The 22,081-nt window shown below is 41.2% G+C and overlaps 2 protein-coding genes across 5 annotated transcripts in view; one reads left to right on the top strand and one right to left on the bottom strand.

Moving 5' to 3' along the window:
- The window catches only part of SYTL5 (synaptotagmin like 5), a 61,924-nt gene that overhangs the window by 5,268 nt on the left and 34,575 nt on the right, over positions 1 to 22,081 (bottom strand). For 3 of the 4 annotated variants that reach the window (XM_081908973.1, XM_081908975.1, XM_081908974.1), the window contains exons 4-15: positions 21,946 to 22,061; positions 19,978 to 20,113; positions 18,449 to 18,550; positions 16,010 to 16,157; positions 13,783 to 13,912; positions 12,875 to 12,981; positions 11,803 to 11,895; positions 7,022 to 7,087; positions 5,384 to 5,562; positions 3,274 to 3,376; positions 1,966 to 2,127; positions 892 to 1,000 (exon numbers count right to left, since the gene is read on the bottom strand). In XM_081908973.1, the coding sequence (XP_081765099.1) occupies positions 892 to 1,000; positions 1,966 to 2,127; positions 3,274 to 3,376; positions 5,384 to 5,562; positions 7,022 to 7,087; positions 11,803 to 11,895; positions 12,875 to 12,981; positions 13,783 to 13,912; positions 16,010 to 16,157; positions 18,449 to 18,550; positions 19,978 to 20,113; positions 21,946 to 22,061 (1,451 nt within the window). The remainder of the gene's footprint in view (positions 1 to 891; positions 1,001 to 1,965; positions 2,128 to 3,273; positions 3,377 to 5,383; positions 5,563 to 7,021; positions 7,088 to 11,802; positions 11,896 to 12,874; positions 12,982 to 13,782; positions 13,913 to 16,009; positions 16,158 to 18,448; positions 18,551 to 19,977; positions 20,114 to 21,945; positions 22,062 to 22,081) is intronic. The other variant, XM_081908976.1, reaches the window with a different exon arrangement.
- The window catches only part of SRPX (sushi repeat containing protein X-linked), a 71,153-nt gene that overhangs the window by 40,355 nt on the left and 8,717 nt on the right, over positions 1 to 22,081 (top strand). The gene's annotated exons all lie outside the window — the stretch shown is intronic.

Raw genomic sequence — 22,081 nt, 5'->3', positions numbered from 1 at the left:
TTAGCCTTCCTAAGCAGAAAATAACTTGCACACCATGCATTCATATTTCTCATCTAAAAGTCTTACTTAACTCAATAACTCAGCATTACATACATCAAGACAAATCTTTGTTCATCCTTCTATCTCCTGCATTAGGTCATAAATCTGAATAAAAAAAACCTACGGACCCAAACATGCCTAGATAAATATGATGCAGTTTATTAAATAAACCAAGTAGCCATATTTAGCTTCTATTAAAGTAAAATAGAAGATGTCATTGACAAGGTAAATGTGTCTACAAGTGTGATATCTCACATTTAAAGGATTGATAATAAAGGGATGGACAAAGATAATCAAGGGCACTAGATTTCTGCCCTGACCAAACTGCATGACAGATTATTCTTCAATATGGGGTGGTGGTGAACTGGAGCAAAACCAGGATATAATAATACGGGTTGCCCCTCTTGACTGCATGAATATAGAAGCAGATCATGTAAAAAAAAAAGAAGAAATGCATATTTTGCCCCTTTATAGAAAAGGTGCTACCTGTCTCCTTCAGATATGTTTAGCATGTGTCTGTAGTATTCTGTGTACTGTACAATGAAAATACTAAGCCTCCTTAGCCAAGAAGAGCCAAAAATCAAATTGTAACAAAAGGCTGAGGAATTGAAAGCTAGCAATCAGTTACACTCATTTAAGAAAGCTGACGCATCCTACTTGCTCCCAAAGGTTTATTGTTGGGGCTCAGTACCTCAGAAAATTAAAAACGTGTAGCTAGAAATTCCTTCAGAAATTGGTAAGTAATTTAACAGTAGGTAATTCCATATTCTACAGCCTAGCAGTTTTATGTCTGCACAAGATGACAAATTTCAAATCATCCAGAGAACACTGAATGCTCCCATCTACATTTACCTTGCATTTCTCCTAGGGGAAGTGTTAAATTCCTCTCAGGGGGGATATACCGTAAGACAACTATCAACTCTCCTTTGTACTGAAGACCTGTATCCGCTACAACTTCCATCTGAAAAGGTGAAGCAAAACAGAAGTAATTGGATTCTTCCTTCCCTGTTTGTGTTACATGCGCGTGGTAAGCAGAAGAAAGTACAGTACATGCAAATGGAGGAAAGTAATGCTTCCTGAACCTAATACAGAGCTGGTCAGATCTAAATAACCAGAGACCCATTAAGCTGCTGAGACAAGGACAAATTGTTCTGGAAGAGCTGCAGGAAAGGTAGCTCATGAAATCTTGTGTGCTCAAACTTGCAGTGATAGCATGGTTCACATAGCTCCTTGCAACAACTGAAACCTTACTAGATAGGCCTAAAGTTCATCTACGTTGTCTCTGATTATGGCTAGTTCCATGCATGAGAAGTGTGTAAAACGGCACACTGCAGAGAAAGTTGAGAGGGGGGTAGACTTCCCCACAATCTTTCATAATAACAGGGCCTGAGGTCATTCAGTGAAGTTGAACGGTTGAAGATTCCGGGCAGACAAAAATGGAGTACTTCTCTACACAGCACATAATTAAACTATACCCTCTACTGGTACAGAGTGCAATGGTGCTACAGAGTGCAATGGTGGCCTCTGATTTAGCTATCTCAAGAGTTAGCCTTATCTTCCATGTCTATCAATCACTTAGCCCTGAAAGCTACATTCGACCTCTAGGATCAGAGTGCTATTGCACTTATGTCCTTCTTGTGGGCTTTTTGAGCACATCTGGTTGGCCAAGGTGCTGGTCTAGAGGGTCCTTTCATCTCACCCAGCAATACTTTTCTTATCTTCTTACAAAGCAGTAGATAAAGAGAATGAGCTTATATTGCAGAGATTTCAGGTCCTTCATTTCCATGGCCTGCTGTTTGCAAGAAATTGGTTTTTACTGAGGAGGTAAGCCTGAGCTGTGATTCATAAAGCACCTTTTGTTGCTGCAAACTCACCTACGTGAAACCTAGAAACCATCTTCAGTTTAAGCCAATTGGCATTCCTCACCTTGGGCTGAAGCATGAACCATTCATCAGCTTGATGTTCAAAGTTCCAGGAGTCCAAGGGTATCTCCACTTCTCCTAGAAAGCTGTTATGCCCAAATCTGTCGTAATGCCAGACAGAAAGCTGCAAGGTCCGAGTCTCAAGCTGTGTATGGCTGATGACATACTAAAGAGGGACAAGAGGCCAAAAGAAGATTACAGGAGTGTAACAGTAGCCTTAGGAGTTTTAAATTCAGGAAGGTGCCAGCAGTTTATTTCAGCAAAGTGAAAAAAGCCCCTCTGCTAGGGCAGACCAAATCAATCAGAGGAGGTTCTTAATAGGAAGAGATCTATAAAATGCAATTGTTCTCTTACAAGTCTTTTCTTTCTTGCTGCTGCCAGTTTGTATTATTTCTTGTATTATTTCATTATCAAACAGTAACCACCACTGATGGAGCTTCTTAAAATACCCCTTTCAACTCCCCCCCCCCCATATAGCAATGAATGTAGATGCTGGAAACAATTAACCTTTCCCCTTTGTCCACTATTTAAAAAAGGAAGGAGAACTGACAGATACTACTGAACTCTCTAGAACAGTGTTTCCCAACCTTGTGCCTCCAGATGTTTTTGGCCTACAACTCCCATCATCCCTAGCTAGCAAGACCAGTGGTCAGGGATGATGGGAATTGTAGTTCAAAAACAGCTGGAGGCACAAGGTTGGGAAACACTGCTCTAGAAATCTAGTTACTTTAACTTCAGCACTGGCTTCGCATTTTCATGGTTTTTTCAGATCATGAAACCCTCCTTTAAACAAAAGTCTGAAGATATCAGAGGACACCAAGAGACTCTAGGGAGTTATATGATTAGAAAGCAACCAAGAGCAGGCATGATCTAGCCAAAAACAATAAACCAGGAAGAGAAATATACTTATTCATGAAAGTATCACAAAGAAATATGATAGGAAATAGAACTTCTGCTCTTAACTTCCATGCTAGGTTTTTTACTTAGCACTAATCCAAAACACCCATTGCAAATCTTGCAGGGAAAGAATCAATAAACTTGTCCACATTTGACAGTGCACTGTCAGACATGTAAAAATACAACAATATCGTATTATTATTATTATAAGGTGATATATAAATAATTTTACAAATAAATACATAAATAAGAAGAGAAATTCACTTTCTAAAAGTTCCACTCCTCTTCTCACAAAACCCCTAAGGGAACGGTTTTAACTCAAAACAAAAACAATTTTCATTGCTACTCAAAGTATCCAATCCATCACATGATCATAAAGGGAACATGGAGATTTTCAGTGGCTCTCAGTTCTCACCTTCAGTGTTTCATTGAACTCAGGGTTAGTGCTATTGCTTTTAATTTTTGTCTTCCGTTTGCTTTGACGAGACTTGTCCGGCAATAAGTATGCTTTGACATAGCTGTAGATTGGGAAGTAAATCATTAACAGAATCCAGTAAATGCTATAATGCTACACACACAGACAAGAAACTCTTACAGCATGACTGTAATTCCAAACCACAAACCAAGTTGCTTGTGATGCATGAGAAAGGTCTGTATGTTTATTCACCCAGTCATGCATAACAATTTAGGCCTAGCTCTCACTGAGATAGTAAGTCTGTGTTCAGGCAGGAGTACTTCTGACTGAAAGTGATGGCCACATGACTGAATATTCCTCCCTACTGAAAACAAAATAAATCCTGCATGCATAAAATGAGCATCTCAAGAAGCGTTTTAGACTACTCTGCTCATTGACATGCCAATTTTACATATGCATGTGTCAGGGGCTCAGGAGCAGAGGCACAGGGGAGAGAGGAAATGGAGAGTGAAGGGGAAGAATCTGAGGGCAGCGTAGGGGAGTATGACAGTGGCCCGAGAGATTCCATGAGCTTCTCCAGCGAATCAGAAGATTCCCAGAGGGGGGCGCCGATGGCCAGGGCAAGGGGGGTCCCAGAGGGGACGCACCAGAAACAAGGGGCCAGCGGGGACTCCCAAAGCAGCAGCTGGAGATCAGGACCAGCTTCCCCACCAGAGCATAGTGGGGGGGAAGAGTCCCATGTATCAGGGCCAGCGTCTCCTCCAACAGGGAGAGAAGATGAGTCAGGGCTGACCACGCTACATTCGGAGAGTGAGGGGACGGAGGGGAAGTCAGGTCCAGCTAGCCTCCCCGAAGGGGGAAGCAGTGACAGGAGCAGTGTAACGGTCAGGAGGAAGGTTGCCGGCTGGGCGCGCGCGCCAAGTTCAAATGCACAGGCGCGCGGGACAGCAGGAGACCCGGATTGGGAACCAGGTCCTAAAGCCCGCCGGAGGCAGGGGGAAGACTCAGGGGACTCAGCGTCAGAAGAGTCTAGAAAGGGCAAGACCCCAGCGGACAGGCGGACCCAGAGGAGGAAAGAGCAAAGGAGGAGGTGGAGCAAGGCTAGAGTCTTAAACTGGTGTCTGGGGGGAGGAGATTCAGATGGAGCTTCAGCGGTCTAGAGTTTGAGACGTAGAGCTGCGCTCCGCGGCTTTGAAATCGAAACTGAACTTTTATAAACAGTAACGAACTGGCGTTGGTCCTTCGTGAGCTGGGACCTCGGGCAGCTCTGACAGCATGGATATGTGGAATAACAAGCAGCCTCAAGAGTCCACACCTGCAGTCTGAACAGTACAGCTCAAATACAGTTATATCCCACCATACTCAGTTAGTACCAGTGATTTTTTTTCCTTAAAAAAATGTTTAGGGGTACTCTCATTTTGACTGAAGAAAATCACCAGGAGAAGAAATGAAGCCACCATCAGATTCACAAAATGTTTAGGGGTATGCGTACCCCTGGGTCCCCCCAGAAAAGAGCACTGGTTAGTACTATGCCCTAAACTTCCAACTGATCTCAAATGCCATGAAAATTGCAAACAACTTCATCCTTTCTTCATATCCTGGCTAACCATAATTTAAACGAACCACAGCTCCCAAAAGTTGATTATTGTAGACAACTGCTAGCTGAAAAGCAGAAGCACATGGCGGGGGGGGGGGGAGGGAGTGAATGTACAACATTCACCACGGTTCATTCAGGTAGTGGGAAATTATGGCTTCCCAGTTCATATGAACTCAGCCAGAGCCTTGTCTCACTTTGACTGCAGATTTGAGAATGTTAGACTAGGAAAGACCACTGCTTCTTATCTTCTCCAGTTTGCAGCTCACCTCTCCACCTCTTACATCAGTCTCCCAGTATTAGTATATCAGATGCACTGAGGTTTGGATAAGATAAAAGTGAGACTTCTGCTTTTCGCACCTTCTGCAAAACACTGAGAACCTGTGCAAGACTACTGGGTGCCCTCCTTGCCAGGTGGGCATCATAAGCAACTGGGTATTATGTTTTCTTACATGCTGTCTCACAAGTAAATATGACTGAATCACAAGGCTATGTAAAAGGTTCTTCTTTGCTTACGGATCTGTTTTCTGCTTCTTTTCATCTGCTATGGCCAAGTTCCTGCATTTTTTAACCAAGATGTTGAGGGCTCCTGTTTTATAGCTGTAGTTAATTTGGAGACAAATTTCACCACTGATCTTCAGGTTGCCATAGTCCCCCGTTTCACTATACACACTTGTCATACTATTGATGCTGGTCTGAAAAAAGAGGCGAGAGAGAAATAGTCCATCAGGCTGAGTCACATCTTTAAAAGCCGTATCTTGAATGGTACTCATTCTGCAAAAATTGCTTCTCTCCTATATTCATGGAAGATCTGACTAAGAAGAACTAGAATAATCAAATTTGGCATTTTACTACAGAGTGACTTACATGATAAACTGCGTTGTGCTCTACGTTCATAATGCATTTCAATATAGGAAATGCTTTTTCTTTCCAATATAACTGAGATTGTTGGGAAAAAAGCTATTCAAGTGTTATTTGATACATATATACTGTATCCTGTTCTTCCTTCAAGAACCTCATAGTGGCTTACACAGTTATTCTAACTGCTCCCTTTTATCCTCACAACCATGAGGTGAGGTAGGTTAGGCTGAGGTTGTGGCCCAAGGTCACCCTGTGAACTCATGGATGAGTGGAGAGCTCCTTAGTCCTCATTTTACTACACAAGAAGTTCAAAAATGAATAGAACCAGTGGCCTCAGGGCCAGTTCAGATTTTTATTCCATGCAAATACATCTGACCTGGCGCATGGGATCCTTCTGTGTTGATGCAAATTACTTGGCAGTGCCAACACTCACTGAAAAGTGTTGATTCAGCTGTTACCGCACCCATTTTGCTGCAAGTCTTAAGACTACTCTATAAGGCAAAACCAGCAAGCATATGGATTGACAGTCATGGAGTACTCAGTTCCAGGTCTTCAAGAACTTAGTTTATGTTTGTGATTTGAGCGTAACAGGAGACAACAGCCAACTTCTTTCCACTCATATATTAATGCAATATGAAAGGTAAAAGGTAAAGAACTCCTGGAAGGTTAAGTCCAGTCAAGGGCAACTCTGGGGTTGCACACTCAACTCGCTTTCAGGCCAAGGGAGCCGGCGTTTGTTCGCAGACAGCTTTCTGGGTCATGTGACCAGCATGACTAAACCTCTTCTGGCACAACGGACCGTGACGGAAACCAGCGCATGGAAACGCCATTTACCTTCCCGCCACAGTGATACCTATTTATCTACTTGCACCAGTATACTTTCGAACTGCTAGGTTGGTAGTTATATTAATGCAATATGAAAAACTGAGTGCTAACTCTAGTTATGAGTAGCAGTTGAAACCTATTGAAAGATTCCCCATTTTAAAGGTGTTTTTTCCCCAAAGTCTATTATTATTTCCGTCCCCCTCCCCCAATATGCCCCCTGCCCCCTGTCTTAAAATCCACTGAATATAGAAAACAAATATAAATTTTCTTTTTAATGTTATGATGTTATGCGACCATGCACATCATATGTAAGGGTAAGGGGATTTGTTTCTTTGAATTAATGAGGTAATTAGTATCAAGTATCAAAAATATTTTTAGTTATTTAAGCTAACTGTCTATGAAAATGGAAAGAGCAGCACAAAACAAAAAGGAGACTTTTGAGTTTCTCAGAAAAATGAGGGAACTTACAGTGTCACCATCTGCTTCTGGAACATTTAAATAGGTCCATTTCCTGTCAGAACTTGAAGGAGAATTCTTTAAGAGAAAGAAAAAGGGGGAAAGGAGGCAGGGAAAGGGAGAAGAAAGAAAGAAAGAAAGAAAGAAAGAAAGAAAGAAAGAAAGAAAGAAAGAAAGAAAGAAAGAAAGAAAGAAAGAAAGAAAGAAAGAGAAATGTAGAAAGGGTGAAAAGCAAAGTGTTCAGTAGCTGCCAGAAGAATTCAGAAATGCAAGGATCAGCTTTAGAAAATGAAGACAGAGAAGTCCTATTCCAATATACCACAAATATGTAATGAAGCGCTATGTACAGAAAGAAAACTGCTGATACTTAAGTGAGCAAGTTATTTTTCTCCCATAACAATAAACCTTAGGTATATTCTCATTACCTCTTACTCTGCGTCCAGTGCACTAGTTTTTGAGGCCACATTCACATGACATATTGATCCTGTAGTTCCTTGACAAATACTGGCTGTTCAAGGAGCTTTTTTTAAAAAAAGCTTCCATCTTACAAGAAAACTGGGTGCAAAGTAAGTAGTAATGAGAACATACCCTGACAGCCGTCACACAGAAGAGCACAGCAGACTCAGGAATAGGAGTTTGGGGTGAGGGGGAAAGCTGCAGGAGGCGTGGAACCAAAAACATCACACATGTCAGAGGAAGAGATCCCTGTTCTCTCTCTGATGTAAACAGCACTGTGCAAAGACAGCTTGAAACACAGCAGGGGGTGATGACCTCTCTGTGCTTCAAGCTGCTAATAGGAACTACTCTTAAACTATGTTCAGAAAATGTAATTTTATTTCTCTCTTGCAGCACAAGACGAACACTTGGATAAAAAGGTTTACTTATCATACGGGAGATGTCTATGGCAACCTATTTACAAATGAACAGCAATCAACATATTTTAGTATTTTTTTAAAGCTGCTTAAAAACGTAGAAGTTACCTTAAGTGCAGTTAACATTGCTGCTGTTAAATCTAGAGGTGGGAAGCAACTTTTTCTTATTCTTCCCTCTCACCGCAGTGCCCCCCCCCCCAGTGTCACAGCCCACACCATTGGAAAGGTGGAGAGATCTTCTAGAACAGTGTGGGAGGTGGTGCTGGGGAATGGAGGCTGAGTTGGGAATCAGCAAACACAGCCAATGGGATCCCACCGCTGGGGCTGTGTACATTATTTTCCTACAAAGAATTCTGGGACATGTGGACAGATCTACGTTTTTTAGCACCCCTAATAGAATACGATTCCCAGGATTCTTTGGGGAAAATAATGTGCATGTACACAGTTCAGGTCAAAAGCATTCCCCGGATGAGGTGAGCACCACCATACGCAAAAGGCAAGTCTAGATCAAACCCATTTTATTTGCTGGATTTAAACAATAAATAAAGGATCAAGTGACATGGTCAGCCTTCTATTTAAGTCAACACTTTTGACATTTTAATCCTAAATACAGCTTGCCTGATACCCAGAATCATTTCTTGTAAGAGCGGCATAATTAGCAAAATCCCCATGGGGCTTGGCTTCACCATCGCAAAGAAGTAGCTGCAGATTGCTAGTCATATTACAGCTATAGATGACTGGCAACAGTCATCTGTTATGACACTAAGAGAAATCCACGTTGGGCTCAAGTCATGATGTCAAAACTATTTATCTTCTGGGCTTCATTCAGACAACAGGCAGAAACTGGAGCACTGGCTTAAAGGGTGGCATACGCTAAACTGGAAATGTGCTGGAGGTCAATTAACCAGGATCTCCCATGATTGAAATGAAAAATACTATCCGCCACACCCAGCGACTGGATAGAGCCTACCTGCAGAACCAGGGGAAGGGCTTAAATATTTTCCCTCACAACATTTTTTGATAACTGTTCCCCTCAACCACAGGCAACTGCTGTTATTTTTCCTATAGGGAAAATACTAGCGCCTGTATGTTTGCCCGGGTAAAGAGCTTCTGTTTGTGGGAGGGGATTTTAAATCAGAAAAACAGTGCTGGGGAAAGGGTTAACACCTCCCTCTCCCAGCACCACGGTCTTCATCAGATCCAACCCCTCCCCCCAAAAAAACTACTAAAGAAAAAGAAAAAAGCAACTCCTGATCATAGGTCCCTTACATCACATTTTGTTTGGTCTTTACTGTGAGTCAGATGAAGAAAAAAATGTCAAAATGGGCCCATGTATGATACTATTGCCCAGCCTTGAGGTTAGACATATGAAGTGATTTCATCTGACGTGCACACAGGCCGCAAATCTCCTCACTCAATGAAAGTTGCTGAAAAGTGTTTTTTGTCGCTGCCACAACCTGGAGTACCAGGTGCAGCTAAGAATCCAAAAGTAGCCTAAAGCACTGAGGAACACAGGCTGAATCTCAATTGATTATGGGAATCTATCTATCTCCGAATATACCAGAATGATACCGTTGCCAATATTTTTACAACTAATAATAACATAAAATGTATAACAACAACAACACACTGAGCAGCATGCAGCATCAGCACATTCCAGCTGTGAATAAAAAGTACCCATCCTACTGTAATGCTGACTAAAATCTCCCTTGTTAAAATGTTGCTTTCAGTAGGCACCCTTAGTTTTTGAACTTCTCTATTCTTTAACTCAAAGAGACACAGTGGGGTGTTGATGCTTTTCCCAACTTCCTCTGCCGTGTGTGTGTGTGTGTGTGTGTGTGTGTGTGTGTGTAGCCCATTACTCAAGAACTCCTACTGTGTCTGTGTTGTCTTTCTGTGCCACGGCATACCAAATTGTACAAAGTCATTAGCAGAGGCATCATTAAACCAAAAACTCAAATTAGTGGAGCATAATACTATGGAAATAAAACCAAATACACTAAGGATGCCATATATTTACAGGCAATAGAGCTCTAGCGCCCTCTCGACCTCTGTGGATATAGAAAAACTTGATACCCCCATCAGGAATGCCATTCCACACCTTCTGCCAAGAGGTTTCCACTGAGGTCTGTCTACCTTCTGTGACCCTCATCCACAGCTGATATGCAGGTGCCACATGACAAAGAACTGAGACTGGATGCAATAAGAACTCTCTTCTCTGTAATCCACATCTCCAATTACCCTAATTTGTCTTATACCTGCTATGTCAATATAAACAGTTTATTCAGCAGTTTTATTTTTCCAGATACTCTGGATGTCTCCCAGGCCATTTTCATCACTGGAATTGTATTGTTTTCCATTTTTTGTTGAAAGGTGTGCCAAACATGTTACACTTTGTATTAAAATGTATTAGCAATCTGAGCTCAGGAAATAAAATTACATGCAAAGAAAAACATAAGAACTCTGCAACACATATAAATTATGGAAATTATATAGATTTTCGTAATTTTGTTTATACATGGCATATTCCAATTTTGTTAATCAGGATGGGCAAAGATATCAAAGTTTCCCCCCTCCCGCAAGAAATAATATTCAGCCACCTGCCTGGCTTCTGAGACTTCATCAGAGAGCGCCCACAAATTTTTAAACTTATCCATGTTGTTTTCAAAACAATAACACAATAGCAGAAATTCTAAGGAAGCTGAATTCACCACCAAATTTTGTTCTTCCATGGAATTGTGATACACACACACACCCTTGGCCTTATTATGCAAATCAATCTAGAAACCCACTTTTGTTTTATCTTGATTATATATTGTCACAAGGCTTGCAGAAATAAACATCACCACTTTTTGCAATAGTGGCCTTTTCTTCTTCAGGATGAATATATTATATACAGAGCTGAATCTCTTTCTACAAAAATATATGTGAGACTATAGTAATTCAACAAGTATATATCTTTTATCTAAAACACATTTATCTTTGTAATTAGCTTCCCTGGCAACAGCTACTGGCTACATCCCTGCATTCATCGACAAAAATATAATAAATCATCTTTAAATAACTGCATTCTTCTCTCTCAAGCTGGGCTAGCTGCCCTGGTTCTGTCCATTGATAGAATTCCAAGATTCATTTTACATGTTGGAGCCTTAAATCATTCATGCTTTCGATGCACAATCTAAACAACAGTTTAAACGCCTCTCCAGTGAGCTGCTTTCCCCTCAAATTCTAGTCCAATCACCATTCAGGGGCATTTGGATTTGACACAACAGAGAAAGCTGAGCAGATTTTGGATTTAGGCCACAAATCATTATTGATTCGGACATAGTGTTGAGTTGTGGTTCCCACACACACTCCGAAGAACGGTCGGCAGAGGAATAGAGGAAAGGAGAGTAAAACGAATGTATTGAATAGAGAACAATGAATAGTATATAACATATATCAACCAAGTATATATGTCACAGTAAACCACAGTTTTAAACAAACCATGATTTAATGTGAATGAGTAAACACAGTGGTATGTGCTGCTCTAAAGTTCCTACAGCTCTTCCTCTGCTCCTTCTATGCTGCAGATCAAACAAGTAAAAAATCTGGCTTGTTGGGTTATCCAAAGCTGGGCTCATGGTATGTTTTCTGCCACACAAACCCAAGTTTGTTCTTGCTCATAGTTTGTTTGATGGAGACTAGGTTCAGACAACACAACAAGCCAGATTCTGGTTAGCTTTGGCCATGGTGCAGGAACAGAGGAAGAGCACTGTGGAAACTTTTGAGCAGCATGCACTCGCATTCTACTTGTTCATATTAAACCATAGTTGGTTTTAAGCTATGGTTTAAAGTGACACATGAACTAGGCCATCAACACTACACTACAGGAAGAAATTGTACAAGGAAAATACTTATAAATAGTAATGGAGAACTTACTGTTGATAATCCACTGATCATATTGGTATGTCTCTTTGAGTAGCCAGAGGCCACAATGTCATCAATATCCTCCTCTGTCTCATCCAGGTAACTCTAATGGACAAAGAAAAAAAGTATAAGCATGTCCACCTGGCTCTGAAATGTGCTGTTCATCACATACAATGTCTCTAGAACTCATCTCTTGCTGATTCTCAATCGAATGGATATCACTGCAAGAGTAGCATTTGTCTTCTCTCTTATCCCTATCACCCTGTCCCTTCCAGAGAACAGTTGAGCCACAGGGACAGCTGAAACTTGTTCATGAGAAAGTTACAGAATTTCTAGCCTATTTGAGGTAAGATTCCTGTAGTGGGTGGCAGATTTAAACTATGTTTTGCAAATTGTTTAAAAAGTTTCACTAGCATGCATTTATTCTGAGTAATTACATGCCACAGAATGCCATTAAGCAATTACTGCTCTCATTAGCTTCACACTTCCTGGATTCTGGATGCCATATCAGTCCAAATTCTCTATATATCATGTCAGTCTACCTTCAATTAATATTCCTGCCCTTCCTGTAACTTAGGCTTTCCTATTCAACAAGTTTATTACTTCTAATGACTACTATAACCACACTTCAGGTATCCAGCTGTTATTCAAAATGCTGAATTGGGGTCCAAACTGAATCTTGTGGTTAGTGCACACCCCCAACTTCTATCCTACCTTTCCAAGGTTGCTTACACCAGTCGTGATTAGAGTATTACCTATGCCTCTGAATACCAGTTGTTGAGGATCATGAACACAAAAGTGCTGTTGTGCTCATGACCTGCTAATGGGCTTCCCATGAGCACCCGGGATGGCCACTGTGAGAACAGGGGGCTACATTAGGTAGGCTTTGGCCTGATCTAGCAGAGCTCTTATATTCTTATTTCTGCTGCTATACATTTAGTCACAGCATGGAGTGCTTTTTTAAGCCCTTGTAACATAAAATGCCTGGCGTGCTCTGGTCCATGGGGCCACGAAGAGTCGGACATGACTAAACAACAAAACATAAAATGGCATAGTTCTAAACTGTGGCATAATTTTAACTCACCAGCTCCTGGTCCAACGCTTCAGGTACAGATTTACTTCTTAAGCTTAAAGTATCCTCATTGCCTTCTGAGAAGGATACACTGAGATCTCTCTCTGATCTGCTGCGATCTGAAAAACAGAAGGGGAAGGAAAAAGCAGATTCTTTTAAAATTATACAGTAAATTCTATTCCAATACCACCCTTGATCCCCCCCCCCCCCCCGTTCATGGTATACAAACTTCTCTGCAGCTCCCCACAAATGTCAATTTCCTCTCCTCACTCTATTCCAAAGCAAAAGAGAGAGAGTAAAAGGTAAGAACCAGAGCAGTGGGCTAGGACAAGAATCCCTCTGGTACATTACAGAAGCTTCATTTCTCCTGTTTTCTGCAGAAGCCAAGCAAAGGAGAGGGAAAAATCAATCTGCACACAACTGAGCACCCAGCATTCTGGCAACTTAGCCATTTTTTTATAAAAATATTTAAAAACAGCCATAAACCAAAGAAGAAATATGGTGAACTATAAGAGGCATAAATAAAAGTATAAAGTAAAATGCAAAGGCAGATGGATCGATCGTTCTTCAAATGGAAGCAGTGGAATCCTGGCAAGGATTACAATTTGCAGGTGCTAATGAGAAATAAAACAATGGATTATACAGAACATCTTTTGCCTGCAGATTCAGTCCTTGGGATCTCCAGTTAAAAGGAACAGGCAGCAGGTAACCTCTGCCTGAAGTGCCTCTGCCAGTCAGAAGAGACAGTATTGGGCTAGATGGATAAAATAGTCTAACCTGGAAATGGTTGCCTCTTAGGTTTTAAGCAAAAGTGTGTAGGGGTGGGTGGGGCTTATTCCAAATGAGAATAAATGGAAGGAAAAACAGGGAGGAGAAAATGGTAGCAATGAAGAATGCATTAAAAAAAAGAAAAAGCTTACCAGATGACATAGATGTCCTAGAAACAGCTATAGAGGGTGTTCCAGATGCTTTCCTGCGATGCTTTTTTGCTAGATCTGCTGGTATACTTTCACTTGCAGGCATAGCAGTGCCTTTTTCTAATCCAGGATCCTTCCCAAAGAGAAGAAACAGAGATATTCCATATACAATGCTATTTAAAAGCAAAAACAAAAAACCAAACCTCTTTATGAAAAAGGCAAATTCTTTAACCCACTACAACAGCTCTGTTTGTTGGCAGTGCCAACAACTTTATGCTAAACTATATGCTAAAAATGCAAACTTCTCCTACTTTCCATCTGTTTGTTTGCTCTGTATCTGTGAAGTACAGTTAGGCATGACACTGCCTAACCATACTAAGAATCCTGATGAAATAATCTGATTTATCTGAGTGAGCTAATAAATACAAATAAATCTATGTGCCCCAGAAACAGAACATATTGCAAACTATAAAAGTGGCAAAATATATTAAATATAAAAGTGAACACATTAAAGCAAAAACAAGACATTCTGTCAGCAACTGCCCTATTTACCATTTTGCTATATGTAATGTAAGCAGAGTTAAATATCAGCCTCTATGGAGAGTCTGCAGGATTTGAGCAGCCTAGAGAAAAAATGCCATCTGCAAAATATTTTTTGCAAATGTGCCGTTTCTCCTAAGCTTTTATTATGTCTGCTACAAACATAATGTTTATGCAAACTGATGTCTTCACAACAGCCAGAGTTCCCATCCTGAAAACCTGAACCAAATTAGTTTTGACCATTCATGGTTAGTAAATGACCTAAAGTTTAATCTTTAGATTTAGTGTCGGTTGTTGTCAAAACCTCCCCACAAATACAGATTCATTCAGTGAACTCAAGTGATTTTCAAAAAAATTCCAGTGGGTCAAACGCGTCATAGCACTGCCCAGTCACATTGAAATGGGGGACACAGGATCCAATTTTCAAGGCAGGAATGTGTGAGTAAAAGGATCTGAACCCTCACAACAGGCAATTTTCTTCCTACTAGAATTTGAATACGAGAAGTGACCTGGCTGAGAGAAAATTGGGGAAGAGGGTCTGCAGGGAGGTAAGCCATGGGACAAAAGCCACCAAGTCTCTCCCTGATTTATGTATTTTTTAAAAAACCTGAATGCTACCTTGCACCCCGGCATGATTGGATCAGTACTCTGTTTCAAAAGTCATTGAACTATCCTCATTGTACTGCATTTGGTTCTGGATAACCTTAGGCAGGACACCTTTGTTTTCTTTTGCTGTGAATGGACTAATGTCCTAATTCATACTGGTCTTAAAAAACAACTATGAAAAGAGAGGCTTCAGACATTGCTAAAGCGGGGGCATGGCAGAAAGTGCTAATTGCTTGCATTACTTTCTATGTGTTTTTCTGTATTGCCTGAACTTAAATTGGCACATCCTCCTCCCAGGGGACTCCAGCCAGCAAAGGTGAATGAATGAATACCTGCTGCCCAAATGAAGTTGGTAGTAGTGTGATCCCCAAGTCTAATGTAAAATTTAAGAGATTTGGGTTATTATCCTGTCCTATTAAAGTCAATGTGGGTTTTGCCACTGCATTTGATAGAAGCCAACATAATGGTTAAATCAATGAAGTGTAGGAGGCAGGTGGTTAAATTTTAACCAGAGAGACCCAAGTTCAAATCCTTGCTCATCCATACTACTTAGTGGGTGGCCTTAGGCAGGTCACAAGTCTCTCAACAATCAAGCAAGGTGGTTGTGAAAACAACAAGGGATAACTCCATGTTCACTCCTTATTAAGATTAGAGACTTCTTCTCATCACTGGATTTCAATTATTAACAGCATTTTCCCATGAAAGGCTCAATATTCCCTTTAGCCCGTGTGGGTTGTGACAGTTTCTCACTGAGGCAGTAAACGTGTGTCAAGGCTGTGCCAGTTCTGCCTATGATGGAGAGCTCACATGCTTGAATGCTCCTCCGTATGTAAGACACTGGCACCCAGAAACTTAGCATGTCAGGGAGAAAGCTAGTTTAGATTCCTTCTCCCAAATATCTGGTTTTCTATGGGCAGGGAATTTCTGTATACAAAAAGAGCCCTGACCAGCAAACATTCAGAGGGAGCATAGATTCGAGTTTTGCCTGAATGAATACTCGACTCATGTTTCAACTGTCTCCTTTTTAAACCTCTTTGGAGGCAGTAAAGTCTAAAGAGAACAATTTGGGAATTAGTCAACTTACTCTGCCATAATCTACAGTCATGCTGCGTGTGCTCAGTGCTGGTGACCTTGGATGGACTGGAGTAGAAGAATTGCTTCGGTTTGCAGCACAAACTGCTCCTTTCAGCCCAGCAGGCAGTTCCTCCATATTGAGAGAATAGGTGCTCACCCTAAGAAAAGAGTGCCAAAAATCTATCCTCTTAGGACAGCTAATACTGCATCAGAAAGGTACACTACTTCATAACATAAAGGGTGAGCTCCAGATCTTCCACAAAGAACTCTGAAATCAGAAGTGCACTCCAAGGCAATAATATAAGTAGCATTCAGGAACTGAGTTTGCACAAGGTAATTTCAGTTTACCATCTCTTGAGCTTCATCCCACATGCCTCTTAGCAGATCCAGTTAGGCCTTTCAGACATTATAAAGAACAAACCCACTGAAATTGCTACCCAGCCATGTAATGTTACCTGTCCCACCCCCATAAACTGAATTCGTCATTCATCACCTTTCTTAAAACGTCGTTCTTTGGCTTCTAGTCAGTATTTCTCCCCCCCAGAGAAGAAACACTCCAGGGCCAATTAAGCATCTAATCTTTAGTTTATAAAGGAGATAGTAGTTTCAGGCTTCACAAAATTGGCTCAGAACATCTCTGTGTTTAACAGAGTCACACAATGACATTCCAATTATTTAGTTAAATATTGGAACTCATATATGCTCTGCCTTCCTGGAGGAAGATGTTTCTGTTTCCTTGCTGCTTTGCTGTTGTTTCTCTTCTGTTTTTCCCCCACCAGCATTTTATTGGGCTGGATTTGGCCAAATTGCCTTCTAAATCCGGCCTGCGGACAGTCCAGGAATCAGTGTGCTTTTACACAAGTAGAATGTGTGCTTTTATTTAAAATGCATATCTGGGTTATTTGTGGGGCATAGGAATTTGTTCACCCCCCCCCCGCAAACAAAATATATAGTCCAACACCCCACAAGGTCTGAGAGACAGTGGACTGGCCCCCTGCTGAAAAAGTTTGCTGACCCTTGGTATTGCGTATGTCACAAGTAGGGGAAAGTAAGTGGCCTCCTGCTATCTGTTCCCTTCTGTTTGGAACAGAAGACCCCAGGCAAAGGAGGCACTTGAACTTTTGCCCCCATCAGCTGTTTTTATAACTGACGATTAGCTCTGTGCATGTGGATCTGGAGTGGAGAAGAGGCCCACCAAAGAAGTGATAAGCACCCTTGTCCTTCCTCTTTCATAGCTTCTCTGCTCCAAAAGCCTGCTCCATAATTGCTTTTCCTAGGGGTAAAGCAGCTATTGCATTTTTGCTACACACACACACAATCTATCTGCAACATGCAGTTCTACTCTTTTGGACACTTGGAATTAGTTACGGCTGATAAACAGGCCTTCAATGGAACATGCCCATGGTGCAGCAGTCTGGCATGTTGGCCACATGGTGTGGCATGATGGTTCTGACATTGTTCACAGAATGCTCCAGGGACACTTGCCATTCCACAGACATTTGAGATTTCACCACACTGTTCAGCTGCTCTAAATACCTCCATCTGTCTGCCCTGTCTGCTCAAGAGCAGCAATGCTCCAATTTGCCTTATTTCTCTCAAGCTGTTGATTCCTGACCTGAACTGCATTCCAATGCTTCCCCAATTTGATTTTTGTGACATTTCAAAACACACACATTTCAAAACACTACTATCCTTCCGTTCAATAATACTAAGGTTTGAGAAAGCCAGTATCTTTTCAAAATTCAGCAATGGGAATTTTAAATTTGGTATTCATCAAGGAATCCATCCTCATTTGCCAGGAAATTGAATAAAAAGCTGTATAATAGAATAACTTTACTTTTAAATGCAACTGACATTTTAACTTAAAAACACATCACTTCACTGTCTAAGCAACCTTTCTGCTTTTTTTTGTAATTCCATTCATATACTAGAAATGACACCCAAATTACATTTTTGCTTGGCTGATTATGCCATATCACATTCTAATTTACTGCTGTGAACAACCATCAACAGCCTACCCCATAAAGACTTCTTAGGGAAGTAGTGAGATGGCAAACAGGATCACTTACAATGACAGCTTGTATTCTTTAGTGCCATGTTCTTCAAACTTGGGTCCACAGATGTTGTTCTACCACAACTCCCATCATCCTTGGCTGCTGGCTGAGCTGGCTGGGGATGATGAGTGCAGCTGACTGACGACTAGGGCTCAGTACCACCTCCCCCTCTAACCACCAGCAAACAAAATTGACACAAGGCCACACCTTGCTTTACAACTTGCCAGAAAAATGTGTGCATGTAGAAAATGAGCATCAGAGAACCTTAAGTCAGAGTGGCTTCAGCAAAAAGAAGAAGAAAGAAGGACTACAGTAATTTCAATATCTTTTATCAGTTTCTGAAGCCAGTGGAGAAATTAAGTTCAACCGTACAAAGGTCATACCATTTCTCTTACCTATCAGCACTATTTATACTCTGGACATCAACATCTGAGCTGATGCTTCTTCCATCTTCTGCCTTCACAACTGCAATTTCTCCTTTAGCCTTGAATAAAGCTCTGTTCAATAGAAAGGTCAAGGCAAACCAGGGAGACATCAATCAAAATACAGGACCCATATAGCGATTATACATAAGTTTTCCTTTTTTCTGTTTAAGATGCTCATGAGAACTGTACACCATGGTATATTTTCATGTAAGCTTGTTGCATTTTGTTTCAAATCAAGATTCAAAAACAAGTTTAGATATTGTGACAAAGGTGAAAGTTAATGAAAGAATGTATCTAAACTGTAGCACTGTGCAATTTTCTGCTATGATAGAGATGACATAAAAGACAAGTAATTTTTCTAAAGTATTGCAATTTTTCAAAAGTAAAGCATCATTTAATATTTACACTCTACTGGGTTTGGCCTTTATCCCCAAAAGCAGAATCTCAGGGATTTGTGTGCTTCAACTGTACAAAACGAAGAAGGAGCAGCAGTAATTATCCTGTGTTTTCCGTTATGTTTTGGCTTTGAGAAGGGGCTGTAAGGGTTCCCATTCACTCATAAAAATATTTATTAACTACCAGACCTGTTAAATATTTTCTAAGGCTTTACCATTTTTATTTTTATTTTAAAATAAACACTACATGGTGCAATGAGACACTCACACACAACCTAAATTTGCACCGTCTGTTTCTTGTGCCAGTGCCCTATTTGCTGTTGCACACATTTCTTAGCAGTAGCAGAAAAGAAGGCAAGTGGATTCAGTCTTGTCATTAGGACATTAGTGGATCTTCAATATTTTAAGGACATAAGAAGAACCCTGCTGCATCAGGCTAAGGGCCTATCTAGTTCAGCATCCTGTCTCCCACAGTGACCGACCAAATGCCCCCGGGAAGCCTAGAAGCAGGACACAGTTCCCTAGCAACCAGCATTCAGAGTTATGCTACCTTTGAACAAGGATCTGGTATACAGCCATCTTGAATTTGTCTAATTTCCTTTAAGCTAGAGGCCACCATTGTAGCTCATGGCAGTGTACCCCTCAAATTTACCATACACTGTGTGAAGAAGTACTTCCTTTGGGTGGTTATCAATTTCCTGTCAATTAGTTTCACAGACTAATCCCAAGTTCTGTTATTTTGAGGGAGAGGGGGAAGCCCCTTTTACGATGCATAGCAAATACCACCTTGTGGTTCTAGTCAGGAAGATGGAAGAAACATTTTGTTTGAATGCCAAGAAAGTTATCTGAGGAAGCCACAAACACCACACAAAAGGGAGCCCCTCCATAGGCTGCTTCAGAATCTCTTATCAAAGGAGAATCCAGTTAGGAACCACACATCCTTTAAATGTTTCAAATATAAATGAAGCAAACAACAAATCCTTGCTGAAAGAAAAAGGTCTCAATCATCGGGTCCAAATGATGGAATGCTCTGGAGTGAATCTAAACAGAAATCCACTAAACAGAAATCCACTTCAGCATTCAGATCATAAACTGTTGCCTTACCCAATATTTCTGTGCCCACTGAAGACTGACTTTGCCCCACTTGAAAAGGAAGCAAGCACATCTTGCTTTGGAGTCTCCTCTGAACTCTCTGGAGACTGATCTTTGAGTTTTCCTCCTGTAGCTTCAGAGGAAGAATCTTAAAAAGAAAGAAGGCACTTTAAAAATAATAAAGGGGATCAAAAGCAAGTTCCCCAGTGATTTGACAAGAATTTTAAACCAGCTGTCCAAAGTGCAACACCAACACATCATTCATTTGAACATGGTCTCCAAGTACAGAAGCATCCAAAACTGAAGAACGTAAGAGTACCGTATATGGATAAGGCCAATGGCCCATAAATCCAGAGTTTTGTTCTCACTCACTGACTACTTCCCTATCTTCTAATCTTTTTTTATCTCACCGCTGTGTTTCAAACAAAGTGCCCAATGCAACTAACATGAGCAAATAACGAGAGGGGTGGTAGAAATCACACAACAAGAAGGAAAACACAAACAGGAATAGCAGATTTTTTAAAAAAATGAACAAGAGAACCAGAGAACAAGAGAACTTAAAAGAAGAAGAAACTGGTCACAGAATCATAAGGTTAGAAGGTACTTCAGAGGTCGTCCAGTTCAACCTCCTGCTAATGTAGATGCTACCACATCTCTGATAGGTAGTAAGGGAAAGGGACCCCTGACCATTAGGTCCAGTCGTGACCGACTCTGGGGTTGCGGCGCTCATCTCGCTTTATTGGCTGTGGGAGCCGGCGTACAGCTTCTGGGTCATGTGGCCAGCATGACTAAGCTGCTTCTGGCGAACCAGAGCAGCACACAGAAACGCCGTTTACCTTCCCGCCGGAGCCGTACCTATTTATCTACTTGCACTTTGATGTGCTTTCGAACTGCTAGGTTGGCAGGAGCAGGGACCGAGCAACGGGAGCTCACCCCGTCGCAGGGATTCGAACTGCCGACCTTCTGATCAGCAAGTCCTAGTCTCTGTGGTTTAACCCACAGCGCCACCCGTGTCCCTCTGATAGGTAGTAAGTATGCCTTAAAGGGTTTCTTAGAATCAAGCAGTATATACAGTTTGTTAAATAAATAACTCCTACTAGGGGAATTCAATATACCCTAGTAGACACGTTACCAAGATTTTAGACATTCAAAAGATAAAAAGCATTACTCTCATTACAAAGCTGAACACACACACACACCCCCCCCTTGCAACAACTGTGTTTTCTATAGAACTACGAGAATTGCAACTGTTCAGACTAGAGTGTATTACACACCTAGCAGGGCCACCAGCACCCATCTTGCATCATTCATAATGTATGCATGCAGAATTAGCTGCATTACATCTCTATGCCAGCTTTCACCAACCTAGTGCCCTCCAGCTGTCTAGTTGTAGTTCAAAAAAGCTGGGAAATAACAGGCAGGTGAAAGCTGTCCAATGGCATGATAATCCTCCTTACGGTATTATATACAGTTCAGTGTATAAAGGAAAGCTGTTGAGAATTCTGAGTCTGAATACTATAATAAGCTGGAGGCAATTTTCTCTGCTACAAGAGGAAATCCTGTGCTTGCACATGGAACTCATGTGCACAGGCATGAACAGGAAAAACCCCTGCAAGTGTGGCATATGATGAGAGGGTCTATACTTTGCTGTAAGCCATGGCAACAATCCTGAGCCCAGATGCACACAACTCACTGGTTTCAGTAGGACAGGATTGTAGCATATAAATATTTTTGACTGAGTAGTGTGGGAGTCTTTTATGTTCTAGTGCTGCTAAAACAAAGTAGGTGTGGGCCAGAGTAGTCTCTTGGATAGGGGACCAAGGGGTTTCCACTGTATTAAAAAAAGTTTCAATACTAAAAAGGCGTCAGCAAGCGCCAGCTCATTATGCAGCACTAAGACTATAACCATCAATTAGGGGGACAACAAGGCTTTAGCTATACATAGGAAGAACAAACACATTTCCCTCCTGTTATTTTTACCTGGGGCTTTGCGTTGGATAGACCTTCTAACGACATCACTTCCAAGGAGGGTGGATTGTTTGAAGCGCTTTGCTCTCTCTTCAAAAAACCATTCACCTGTAACTATCCTAAGCTGCCTGAATGAGAAGAGAAAGGA

Source organism: Podarcis melisellensis (genome assembly GCF_964234715.1).
Source record: "Podarcis melisellensis genome assembly, chromosome: 4".
Taxonomy (NCBI): Eukaryota; Metazoa; Chordata; class Lepidosauria; order Squamata; family Lacertidae; genus Podarcis; species Podarcis melisellensis.
Note: the sequence above shows the minus strand (reverse complement) of the source record. Positions and strands in the feature narration are given on the sequence as shown.